Source organism: Sceloporus occidentalis, unplaced genomic scaffold (assembly GCF_023333645.1).
Source record: "Sceloporus occidentalis isolate IW3139 unplaced genomic scaffold, rSceOcc1.0.p SCAF_22, whole genome shotgun sequence".
Taxonomy (NCBI): domain Eukaryota; kingdom Metazoa; phylum Chordata; class Lepidosauria; order Squamata; family Phrynosomatidae; genus Sceloporus; species Sceloporus occidentalis.
Genome location: NW_028317002.1, coordinates 5,881,044 through 5,894,721, shown reverse-complemented (window position 1 = coordinate 5,894,721; position 13,678 = coordinate 5,881,044). Strand labels below are relative to the sequence as shown.

The following is a 13,678-nucleotide window of genomic DNA, read 5'->3' as shown; positions in this document are numbered from 1 at the left end:
TGGCAGCAGAATATATTAAAAAAAACCTGTGGAAATCAGAGATACTTCTAGCTTTATGTATGTATATCTGTTCCCAAGCACATTTGCAATTATGTATTTTTATATGTTGGCATATCTAAAATAGCATCAAATTCCAACAATAACATGCACGTCTTTCAACAGACCCCACCTCATCTTTTTCACAATTGACCAGTGGAATTTTGCCATACTTTATGACTGTCCCAAACAGCTTGTGTCTTTTGGCAAGTTCAGTGTTTCAGTCACACCCATTGCTAACAGTTATAAAACCAAGCGCATAGGCAGCTATCCCCATAGCCAAACATTGGCAGTAGAATTGGTTGTACTGAAGACCTCAGTGACTTTAAATATGGTAGTGTCATAGGAGGCCAGTATTGCCCTGCATGATTTTGTCCACTATTATTGTGAATTGAATTGTAAACATCTGAGAGTAACAACAGCTTAGTCCCAAAGAAGTAGACCATGCACATTCACAGAGTTCCAAACCGCTCCTGGACGCAACATCAACACAAGCACTGTGCGCCAGGAGCTTAATGTTAATTGTTATAATTGCGAGGGGGGGGGGCTCCATATTAATGAGCATGTTTTTGGAATGATATGTCCATAGGTGTGATGGTCAAGCGTCCACATACTTTTGGCCCTATAGTGTACACATGCACAAAAACACAGAAACATAAAATGTGTCGGCCCATCCAGTCTCCTCCGTGATCTTATCTTAGATTCAGTATAGCTTTATGTCTATACCATGCATATTTAAATCCCCACACTGTATTTATAGGAGGACTTAAAAATAACTATTAAAACATACCTAAGCATGACACATCTACATTTTGCAGCCAAATTGTGATCATTAGAATGTGGAATGGCAAATTAATGCTAATGTCATATTTTTTTTTAAAAAAATGATCTCACACATCTCCAGGAATGCTACAAAGCACACTGAAGCTCAGAAAACACAATTTCCCTACTGACAAGACCAAATGTCAGTTTTAGTTGCACGCTACAAATTATTTTTGTAATTAATTATTCATTGACAGGAAAAAAAGTGTGACAGAAAAAAAGTAATTATGAAAAAATGGTGTTTGTGAGAAAAAAAATGCATTTTTTTTTAGTTTTCAGCTGTGCTTTATCGAATGTGATTATATATATATATGTACATATATTTATGTACAGTATATACTTTATGTATATTAATGAATTTTTCACTATTGCAAACATGGATCTTGTCCTGTAATTGGAAATACAGATTTTCCAATTGAGTGGGGGATGTGGCATCAATGAAGGCCATTTGTAAATCACATATACCAGGCCAACAGTTTGCCCCAACTGGGCCCGTGACCCATGTGCAAAGCTTCAACATGATGTGCCAGCATAAACAGTGAAACAGTGAGCACATGGAAGCACTCGCAGAATTTTTCACAATTCTCAAGGGTGGCGTTTTAGAACAGTTCTGTTAAATTCAGGATGCTTGGAGTTTAGTTTTTAGAGATATAATACTTATAAAAATATTTTAGGGTCAACATTCATCATCAACATTAATTCTTTTAATATAAGGCTGATTCAGCCAAGCGTTTTAGTACCTATCTATCTATCTATCTATCTATCTATCTATTTACCTAATACAATATAGCAACAGAGGTAGAGGTTGCTACAGAAAGCCACAGTAATTAGATACGAGGAGATACTCTGTTCTTTGATCTTCAAGTTCTGCTACTGTGACACGCAGCTCACAAACCTGCCAGGAATCAGAATTGATAACAATGATTATTGCTGAGAAGAACCTGCTAGTTAAGACTGCATGTAAATAATAGTTAGGATTTGCAAGGTACAGCCCCCGAAGAGGTAGCATGATACCATTTAGACGACAAACATTTGGGTTCGCGGTGGAAGAAATTATAGGGTATAACTCTTTACCAAATACCATAGATTTCATGTTCTCTGTAATTTCTTTCATCAGAAACATTGGAAGAGAAATCTGTGAGGTTTTAAAGGAATTGCACACTATAGTTTAACTATGAAACACTTGCGTCATTGTCTCTAAAAGATTGGTACGTCTGGCATAGGTCTTAAACTCCTCGAAATAAAATTGTTGCCGAACAAATGATCGGTAAATAAAGTGTATTTTGTAACTCATGCTCAAAAATAGACTTATAAGAATTATAAGAATTTAGTCATAAGCTATGCAACATCTATAATTGTTTCATTACTAGTATTAGATTTTTACATGATTTAGAATTATTTCTTGGAAGGATCTAGGCAATGTGTGTGTATTCTTGCATTTGGGTATAAAAGTGTTAAATTCGGAACAGACACTTTAATACATAGTTCTACTAATAGCGAAGAGATCAAATTGTTTTGGAAGCAGGGAGAGATTTTGTTCCACCATGTAAAGTAAAATAGTCTTCTTTGGAACAAAACAGAAATAGAAACCTTTATACTCAACAAATTGAAATGTTTAGTGTCAAAATAAACCGCATTAAATGTGCTCGAAGGGACAGATAAAAAGAAACATTATCCTGCTGAATACGTTTAGTCGTAGACCTCTTGCCTTCTTAAGCTCCTTTAGCACTGTGGAGGAGTGGTATAAATAAAGAAACATTATTTACAATGCTTTACATGTCACAGCTTTTCTTGGTCAAGTCACCAGAATGCGGAATCTGCACACACACCACAGGAACTCAGGTGCTTAGCTGTGCCAGGAAGGGCCAGCTCCCCAGTAAATCAAAATAGAAAAAGGCTCCAGGCACTCAAGGGTTCCACTCAGGCAGGTTTATTGAAGGAGAAGGACAACAACGTTTTGACCTCACGATGAGGTCTTTATCAAGTTAACCACACAAGCAAGAGTAAAAGTTTAAATAGCACATATCAATAAATGGATAGCCAATCAAAAGACCGATCTAATCCAACACCAAATGTAGTATAATTGATAATCATGTATTAACATAAGTAAATATTCAAAAGTATACATCCCATAATAAATAAATGAGATACTTGCAGATGTTAAAAGAAACCAGTAACAAATAAATAAATATATTAAGATCCATATGCATTAAATAACCAAAGGGAATATATTAAAAAATACACATAAAGTATGTGCAATCAGTGTATGTAATAGGCACTTACAGAGATTTAACTAGTGCAGTTCCATGTAAAAACAATCAGTGTTAATACTCCAAAAAAGTGTGAATTAAGTCATACCAAACAACCAAATCGGCAAAAGCAAGCTTTTCTTGGTCAAGCAGGAGAGTACTAATTGAGGACAAGGTCCCAACCGTTCCTAATCTATCTAAGCCATTCTGAATCTTCTTTCTCTTGTAATCTTGCAAAAAAAAAACTTGCCCATTATATACCATTCTCCAAAAATGAAAAGATGCCCTCCAGAAAACCCTTTTTATTACATTGCATGGACCTAACATGGATCTACGTTTTATCACGTGTAATTGTATTTGAAGAACTCTGGGGAGCTGTTGACATAGCAATTTGTCCTAGACCATGATGACTCAACAGAGCATACCTGTATATAGTGGCTGAAGCGTTTTCTATTTTAAGAACCCGGTGGCTGTAATGAATAGCTCATAAAAAAAAGATTAACGAAAGGGAGCAGTTTCAGTATTCCGCTGTCTACCACCATTCTGCCAAGATGTGTCTCGACCTTATATTGATCTGAACTTGTTAAGCCTCCATGAGGTCAATTGTCCTCTTTTATGTCAACATTCCATAACAGCAAAACTAGGACACTAATAACCTTAATACGTAGTAATGTGCACGATGGATTTGGCGAGTTTTCATTTATTCTGAATGTATTTATTGCTTGAAAGAAATACGAATATGTGTAAGCAAAGCAAATAGTGGGCTCACTGGATGCAAACACAATCTGTACATGTTTGTTTGGTTTGGTTGACTCAATGAAAAAGCATTTCAGAACAATTTTATATTACTTAAAACTGTATGACAGACAATTATAGTCATATCATTATTTTTCTTTAACCATGAAAAATAACGAATTACAACATGGCAGTTAGACCTTCCTTGTTATGGAAAACATATTCTCCTGAGGAAACAATGCACCTAAGCACTGCCTGCATCCTATCCTCCAAACAAACAGAAATAAAGGTAATTTCTTTTTTTACATGTATGCCCACATACAGGCCAATTCTAAACATACTATAAACTAAATAAAAAGGCTGTTATGCTTTCATATATTGAATAAAAGTGTATTTAAGGAAACAAAATCATAACACTCAACATTTCAGGTGTCCAAAACAAAACTATTTCAGGTATCCAAAACAAACTGTTCCCACAAAGTTGGAAGCATAGCATTGTCCAAAATGTCTTGGTATGACCAAGAGATTTTGGATAATGCTACTCAGCCCTTTTCTTTTCCAGTATGACTGTGTCCCAATGCACAAAGTAAGGTACACAAAGACTTGGTTGGATGAGTTTGGTGTGGAAGAACTTGACTGAACTGCACAGAGCCCCGACCGTAACCCCATCAGGCCACTTTAGGACAAACTGGAACAGAGATTGCGAGCCCTTCCCATCCAATATCAGTGCCTAACCTCACAAATGCTCTGTTGGTGTCATGGTCAGGTGTCCCAATACTTTTGTCCATATAGTATATTCAGGGATGTAACTACCGCTTAACTATGAAGCGGTGTGGTCATGAAAGGGCATGACTAAAGGAGGGGCATGGCCATGAGGGCCCTGTATGGTCACAGTCCAGCCCTGATGCTTAGTGATTATCAATCATCATTGACCTTTGCAGTGCTAGGCTTTATCTGTATCTTCTTGCATATTAATTATTTCAAAAGAGAGATACACATTTTAATAAACATTGTAAATATAAATACAGCAAACTTAACAGACCTAAGATAATGCAAAGTCTACAAAACCATGCTGCACATAGGACCTTTGCCACCCTGCTGGTTTCCACAAGCTGGGTGTCATATTTACTTGAAGTATACCTTGGTGCATAACCCCCAACATTTCAGGTGTAAAATTGCCAACATCTGTGTTGGGCGTGTGTATATGTGGAGGGGGGGTCATGGACAGGCATGGGTCGGGCAAGAGGCAAAACTACCCATCTTTCTTACCGGTAGTGGTCACAAAGGACCTGTGATGAAAGTCTGTGTGGCCCATGACTGCAAAAGCACGACAGCGGGGCAGCTATAATGGACAGCGGGATAGTGCCCATCACATGAAAAACAGGACACTTCGTAGATATGCATTTTTGCCCCATTTGACAACATTAACATTTTACCAGAATAACAACAAATAACTATGTGAGCCCTCCTATGTTTGGAAATAAATGTAAAGTGGCTTATGTTATAGTTGTACCATAACTATACCAATGCCAGTAAAGAAAAGGCATAAAAGCAAACATTTAATTAAAATATATCATAAATATGCAAACAATTAATGTATGTGACAGTTATGTATGCAGAAAAGCAACACACTGATGAGTGCAACTGTGGGCTGTGCATTTTCATTCAAGGATATAAAGAAGTGATTGCGGTATAATAAATTAGATATTCAGTTTCTTCTGTATCTATCTTACATATGTTTTGCTTTATCTCTGGAAATCAATCTACTCTCTCAAATAAATACACCACAAACACTCCAAAAAAGGAATTGAACATGAATAAGATTTTTCTGATTGAATTTTTTTTTCACGTGCTCAATGATGCATGTAGATTAACCTCATCACTACTGGATATATGAATGGCTCTGTTTATCTAGAATGATAAGCACTCAAAATTCAATATGCAATTTCGTTTGCCTACTAAGACGGCGTGGTTGCGGTAAAGTATTTCCGATGTAAAATAGCATGGCTGCTGTGATTTAATCATGTTGCTGCCATCACAGTAAAGATCTTCCTCCTAAGCAGTGCCCTTGAATTTATTTCTACTAGTGATGAGCAACACTTTATCGGCAAGGAGACATCTGCATCTATCCTTATCTGGATCCTTAAGTGATTGCTTTTCATTAAAAATTCCAGAAGCAAGGATGTGGATGCCTTCTAAATGGCCATTTTGCTCTGGACATCCAACCAAAATGACTGCAAAAAGGAGATACATTAAGTTATCAGAGATCTTATCCTCAGTAAGAATCTTTAGGTTTCAAGGACAATTTAATGCAAAAGATTATGAAATTATATCTTTGTAATAGTGTAACTATAGCCACAATTATTAAGATGATATTAAAAATAGCCTTATTTTAATGTTAAGACAATGGTCTACAACAACATGGATTTTTTTGGAAAATATTTTATAAGTTAATCGTTAAGTTAATCTCATTCACTTTTACGCTCTCTAAATATTTCCCTACCTTCTCTGGCGACCACTCTGCCGACCTGGTGAAACATATGCAAAAAAATTGCACTCCTTGCAGTGACATCCTCTCCCAATTCTCCAGTCGGAGGAGATGACTTCACCACAAGTTCCAAAATATTGCTCTCAGTGCATGTGAGGGCAAAATGGCAATGCTTGCGGTGACGTCCTCTCCCCCGATTGGAGGATCGATGAGTGAACATTACAGTAAGCGCCACCATTTTGGTGGAAGTTTCTGTTGGGTTATGTCCACAGCGATGCAACAAAGAAAGACAATAACAGATTGAAATAGAATGGAGAAGAGAAGGGGGAAGATAAAAGATATAGAACATAAAATAGAAGTAGATGTGGAAGATGATGTGGAAGTGGTCGGCAGAGAAGTTAGGGAAACATTTAGAGAGCGTAAGAGAGTGAATGAGAATGCGAGAGAGTGAATGTGGATTCACAAATTTCAGAGAAGGAGGAAAATTCTGAACTTTTTGATCCCTGTGTTGGTCTAGACTTGTTTTAAGAGGCTTCATAAAAAATGGCTAGAATTTACCCACATTCGGTAAATTTGCAATCGTATGAATCCAAAATGCACAAGTCTAACATGTACTCATTCCATTTATGGCATATGACTGGTGCTAAAACTTTAAGGACTGGTGATCAAGGAATATCCTGTATGTCCCTGAATCAAAGACCACATGACAGCCAACTGTTGCATTTTTAATACACTGCTTATTTAAGAAGTTCACTCATAAATTGACTTTTATTATATCATTATGCTATAAATCAAAAGAGAGCTGAACCCAAAGCCATTTTCTTATGCTAATTCTGTTTATTTAATCAGGGCCAATAACTAAGGCAAAGGTCAGTTCAGACTGTAATGATAAAAAATTATTTTACTGACCTAGCTGTGCTAAGTTTAGACACAGGCATTCTTCTTTTGCATTAAATCTATGTGTTCATCATATTAAGTCAGGACAGAGCCTTTCCACTGGTGGATCTGCAAACATGTGGTGAGTTGTAATAGATCCATGTTCTTGATAGCGTTTTTTGGAAGAAAGCTAATGAGGAGATGCTTATATGAACTTTTTGCTAGCTGTCAAATTGACATTTCCAAAGTAGAAATGATTTTGTGCCATCAAATAATAATAATAGTAATAATAATTACTGAAACTTTTACTGATTACTCTATGTTTAGCAAAATAACACTAGCTATGTTTGATTACTATCCATGCTTCATGTCAAATTTAAAATTTAGTCCAATTTAGTACATTTTAAAAGAATTTCAGGATATTAAATATTCCATAGTGTGTTGATGGGCTTAATTCTAGGCTTAATCATAGGCTATCCCTATTATGTCTATTTTGATCTTTCCCAATAAAGTTATGCTTGTTTTAATGATGTGCTACATTATGTCTTTGCTCTCATTTGAATGTGAAGTTTCTTTCATACAGAAACAATATGTGTTGATATGTGTTATAGCATGTAGGATACAATCTAAAAGGAAAAGGCAGATTAATGACCAAGAAACAGATTTAGTATCACCTTTGCTCTCATGCAGTGTTATAGCTTATTGTAGAAGTGAAAGCATCTTTTGAGTGAAGAAAAATAAATCATTATTTAAAAGTCTATTCATTTGTAAGAGTGGAGCTCCTGTTTTAAATAAAATTCTATTTTGAGATCAGGTTAACCCACCTGGGGTGGGGGCAATGTTAATTGGAGGATGTGAAAGTTGATGTTGAGAACTAATACAAATTAACCATGATACGAGATGTTGACGGTGTTCCTGACTCACCATGTTGGTCATTGGATTGAGACAACGGGTTGGAATGAAAAAATGTTACATAGGTTGAGCAATTTATTTGTTGCAGTTTGCTATGATATGTATTATACTGGAAAAAAATCTTATGAGGTATTTACTTTCATTATTATTAACCATGCTACAATGTTGCAAAAAGCTCTGCATCCTTTACAATCCAGCTCTTTAGTCTTTGTTGTGTCTAGTTTTTCTATTTTGCCAATCAACAGTGCTGAGGTCATGATTGATTCTCTGCTGCATTTATAACTTTGTCAAAATAGGTCACATAATGCATAGAACGAATACAGAAAATAAAACATACCTAGGAGCAGGAGCCATCGAACAATGGTTCAAACTCCTCCATATACAAAAATAGTTTCCTTATTACAAAATTATAATCCACTGCATGGCATATAACAGCAGGGGGGAAATGCTCCAGTAGGAGACATGAGAATAAACCCATGACGCGTTTTGCGCTAAACTTAGCATGGCACAGGTCACTTAATTTTACTGCCCCTTATGCAGCAGATCTGGTTTCTTAATGCACACCTGCTGGTTGGATACATGTGGCCACATATTGCGAGAGTGTAAGAGCTCCATGTATCCAGCCGAAGGCTGCAAGTACCATTACATATACTGTATATAAAGTTAATAAGACACAGTGTACGTGTGCTGATGGTGTAGCTCAGTTGGTAAATGCCCTAACTGCAGAGCCTGCTTAGTCAGATTAGTCAGCTGTCAATTTGTTTAAAGTGCTTTGATTCCCACTAAGAGAAAGGTGCTATTTAAATGCTAGTTGTTATGAAAGATTTCCGTAGAACAATACGGGACCTAGAAAGGTACTGCTGAACGTAGTGAAGAATGCCTAAGTGAAGCAAATCCACTAGTACAACTCTAAAAACCATATTATTCCAATATTGTTTCAGTCCTGTTTTGTTTAGGGTATCAACAGTCTCTTGTTCATCACGTGTTATAATTATAGAGGAGCATCAAACATTTCTGGAATGACAAATCTTACTACATGGTTCCCATGATTCCAACAGGGAGCTTTTTAATTTAAGGAAAGCATTTGCCAGCTTAATATAAAATATTAATGTCTCATTTGTGCAACAATTCTTTTTTGAAATTTAAACATTAAGGATACGCTTATACCAAACCATTTTAATTAAAACAATTATAAAACAATTAATTCAGTAAGACTCCTTTGGATTCTTGCCAGCTTTATTGGTTTAATAGATGAAGGCATATCCCTCTTACTTCACTTTAATGAATGCTAACACGTCACAAAAAAATATACACACTGTGTTATTAACTGGTAGTCCATCTGTTTCTGATACCAACCTGTATTTATAATTTTCTTGCATAATAAAGAAATTCATGTTAACTTTTAATCAACTACATTTTTAAAACTGTTCTAACCTATACCATTTTATTTTGATTCTATGAGAGGACAGAATATACTGTTAGCAGGGTACACTCAACTGCATATTGCCATTTCATTTAGCAAGGTAAAAAACACTGTGCGAAAGTTTTAGGCAGATGTGACAAAATGTTCTAAAGTAAGAAATTATTTTTAGCATTTTACAAAATGATAAATGAGTGAACAGATGAAAAAATTAAATTAAATCATCAATGTAATATGTAGGTTGAATTCAATTATTAACTGAAAAAGAAAAGGCTGTGCAGGAGGAACAGCTAAACTCACTAAAAACGTTAGGTTGCTGGAGATGGTTTCAAAAGTCATACCCAGGGAAAGACAGAGTAAAGCAACAAGACACAAAGTATTATGCATCAGCAAGGGCTCTCTCAAGCAGACAGAGCTTCCCAGATGTTCTGTGAAAGCTTTTTTCAAGAAGCACAAAGAAAAGGCCAATTTAGACCAAAGACACGTTGGTTGGCCAAGAAAACTCAGTGCAGCCGATTAAAGACACATCATGCTTACTTCCCTTCAGAAGATGTCCAGCAGTGCCACGAGTTCTGCGTTGGCAGAAAACAGTGGGATCCTGGAACACTACTATCTAGGGAAGTCTGGATAGAATTGGTCTTCATGGAAGAATTGCAGCCAAAAACCCATACTTCTGATGTGGAAACAAGGCCAAGCGACTCAACTATAAAGGTAAAACAGAAACTGGGGTCCAGGAAAATAGCAGGAGGTGATCTGGACTGATAAGTTAAAATTTGAAATGTTTGGCTGCAGTTTGTTCACCAAAGGACTGGAGAGTTCTACAAAAATTAGTGTTTGCAGGCAACAGTGAAGAATGGTGGAGGTTCCTTGTAAGTTTTGGGCTGCAGAATTAATGGTCTCCTCAATGCTAAGAAGTACAGGCAGATACTCATTCATTATCTGATTTCCCCCAAGTTTATTCTGCAGCATGTCAATGACACCAAACATACAGCCAAAGTAATTAACAACTATCTTCAGAATAAAGAGGAACAAGGAGTCCTGGATGTATTTGTATGCCCCCCTACAGAGCCCCGATCTCAACATCTTCAGGTCTGTCTGGGATTACATGAAGAGAGACATAAGAAACTGAGCCTGCCAAAATCCAGAGAAGAGCTGTGGTTAGTTCTCCAAGATGTTTGGAACAACCTACCTGGCGGGTTCCTTAAACTATTATATGCAAGTGTACTTAGAAGAATTGATGCTGTTGTCATGGCAAAGGGTGGCTAGAGCAAATAATGATATGATTTAGAATTTTCTTCTGTTCACTTACTTTGCATTTTGTTAAATTATAAAGACATCTCTATTGAAAATGTCTATTGTAAAAGCATTCCTAACTTGCATCTTTTTTTTTCACACCTGCCTAAAACTTTTCCACAGTACTGTATATTAAAAAACAATTGGTAAAGGAACTTCAATAGCACGATTTGGTCAATAAACAGAATATTTTTCTGTATGTTGTGTTTTACAGTGTATTTAATAGTGTCTGTTTCTCTGTGGACAAACACGATAGTCCTAGTTCAAAGAATTCAAAACTGTGTGATTACAGCAGGCTAAAATCCCGAAAATCCATCTGTTGAAGTTTACAAGCATGTATAACGAGCATGAACACTAATTCCAAGTTGTTCGCACTCTGCAAGTAAACCGACACCCACTTTATTATAGCGAGAGAAAAAAAAGGATTCCTTTAAAGTGATACAAAATGGCTCAGACAAAAAATTTCAAGTGTTCCTGGTACATCTCATATTACGACCTGTTTGATCTGGTGTTTGATACACTTTTATTTGAAAGCAAGCTAAGCGTGAATTCTTTGTTGAATATTTAATAAACGCAAAATTACCTTAGCAGTATAAAGAGGAAAAACAATAAAAGTACTATCCAAACCATTCTTTAATGGAAGTGTTGCTTTGTTTAGCTCTGAAAAGCTTAGCTTCTTGGAGATAGTCATGTGTATGTATATATATATATATATATATATATATATATATATATATATATATATATATATATATATATTGACTATCCAGTCTAAGACTTTGATGAAGCCTGGGACAGGTGCAGGAAATAGACATTTAAAGGAATAATTCAGCCATCATATGTACTTTAATGCATATGATAGCTGCGTGGTATCTTTAAATCGTCATGTACTCCATTTTGTAAATGCACTTTCCTGCAACTGATTAAGCAAGCAGGTAACCAGTGGCAAGATATATTGGATCATTGAGGAAGAAGGAGGTTGCAAATTATGTGTCAGTAGTGCTTAATTGTTACAAGAATGCATATTAAATTACTCACATTCTTCTATAGTAGGGGTGTCAGGGTCATGAGACTATCTTCTTCTTAGAGAAGAAGTTTCCCTGTCCTCCCAGGGCAATTAGAGGCATCCAAGGAAGATCTTTGAGCCAAGTGTGGACTGGATTTGTATGTATTGTCTCTGGGAGATTCTTCCTGAGCCTGGCTTAGCTGTGTCTGACAGGGGTAAGGTAGTAGACATTTAGCCTAGTGAGTCTAGTCCAGGTCAGGCTTAAGTAGACTGAGCTATTTAAAGGTTGCTTGACAGGTCTGCTTACATGCAGTGTTTATTAGATTTTTTTTCATTATTTTTTGGTAGAAGGACACTGGAGAGCTTTAATTTTTTTAGCTGAGCACATGAAAACCATGATTGACTGTCCCACCACACGCTTAAGCCTTCTAGATCTGGAACATATTTGTAATTGGGCACCAAATAATTAGGCAAATGATTAGAGTGTTATGAAAAGGTGCAGGCAGATCAGGCAAGGTTATTTCATACAATCCAGCAGGTTGCATTGTCTATATTCAAACGCAAAATATGTAAATGTGGCATTCTGTAGCTATAACCATAAAATGCTGATTTGCATATGTTGATTGGCATTGCTGTAAGGGTCATTAAATCCTTGCGTATATTAAAAGCTCATTGAAAGATGTAAATGGGAAATCTCCCTAGATAAACTGTGATAAAGTGGAATGAAGTACATACTTTGACCTTTATTCATGTAAAGTGGATTAATTCACTTATACTCATTCAAAATATTGCGGCAGTATTTATGTACCATTCACTTACAATGGAAAGCAGAACAGATAACAGTCAAGAGATATTAAGTATAAATATTACGTAAAAAACGTGATATTTTTCTATAATAGTAAATATTCTATAATAGTAAATGTAAATATTGCATTTATATTAGATTATATCCACTCCTTGTCCAGTATAAAGAAGACATACAATATTAATGCTGATCTATTTTGCAAAGAAAGTATTCAGAGGTGACTGAATTGCCTTGTCAAATGAAATGATGCTAAGATGTAAGCTTGCTGGTAATAGATCATTTGTGAATTGCACACCTAAACCAAAAAAAAAGTGATCTGAAAGATGGACACTGGCGAATGTTGAGTCTCATCCAAGACCTTTACAATAAACAACCCATGATGTGCACCTGCCATACCAGTATGTTATGGGTGCAATTGTTACCTACATAGCTTTTACATGTATTTTTTATCTGGAAGTTAGGTATTATTTTATCAGATCAGAGGAAGAAATCTTCATAACTCAAATCGTCATGAATTCAGTTTAGCATACCTCCCAAATGTCTCTTTCTTCCTTGAGTTTTCCAAAAGCTCAGAATGTTTTGGTATGTATGTGTATTTAGTATGTACTTCCGAGGTTTGTAAAAAGACACGAAAGCAAGGCCAGACCCCCCACGAATAGGAAGACTATTCAGAGCTTTTTGCTCAGGGTTTGACACGGAGAACTTCGGGAGAAGCATCACTTTGGCTCCCCGGCTCAACACCCGAATCCTCTGAGTCGCTGGAGCAGGGTCTTGACAGGGCCCACTTTCTGCCCATTTTCCCTTTAAATGGGGGTGTTTCCTAGTGCCCCCTGACATCAGCGGGAAAGCCCCTTGACAGCAGCGTGAACGTCTGTGGGCAGTCCTGGCACTCCTTAGTGTTTTTAGCTTAATTAAGTATGTAAAACTATGTACCCTACACATATTTTTCTGTTTATCTTTGATGGAATTCTGGAGTTTGAAACAAAGACTATGGCATTTTGGAATGCCTGCATACTAATTTTCATATACAAATATT

The 13,678-nt window shown here is 36.3% G+C and overlaps 1 protein-coding gene across 3 annotated transcripts in view; it reads right to left on the bottom strand.

The window, feature by feature from the left end:
- Positions 1-13,678, bottom strand: part of LOC149300928 (autism susceptibility gene 2 protein-like) — a 668,047-nt gene that overhangs the window by 605,917 nt on the left and 48,452 nt on the right. The window contains exons 2-3 of one of the 3 annotated variants that reach the window (XM_089484559.1): positions 12,717-12,727; positions 1,694-1,704 (exon numbers count right to left, since the gene is read on the bottom strand). The exons of the other annotated variants lie outside the window; for them this stretch is intronic. Of the exons in view, the coding sequence (XP_089340685.1) occupies positions 1,694-1,704; positions 12,717-12,727 (22 nt within the window). The remainder of the gene's footprint in view (positions 1-1,693; positions 1,705-12,716; positions 12,728-13,678) is intronic. 3 annotated transcript variants of the gene reach the window in all.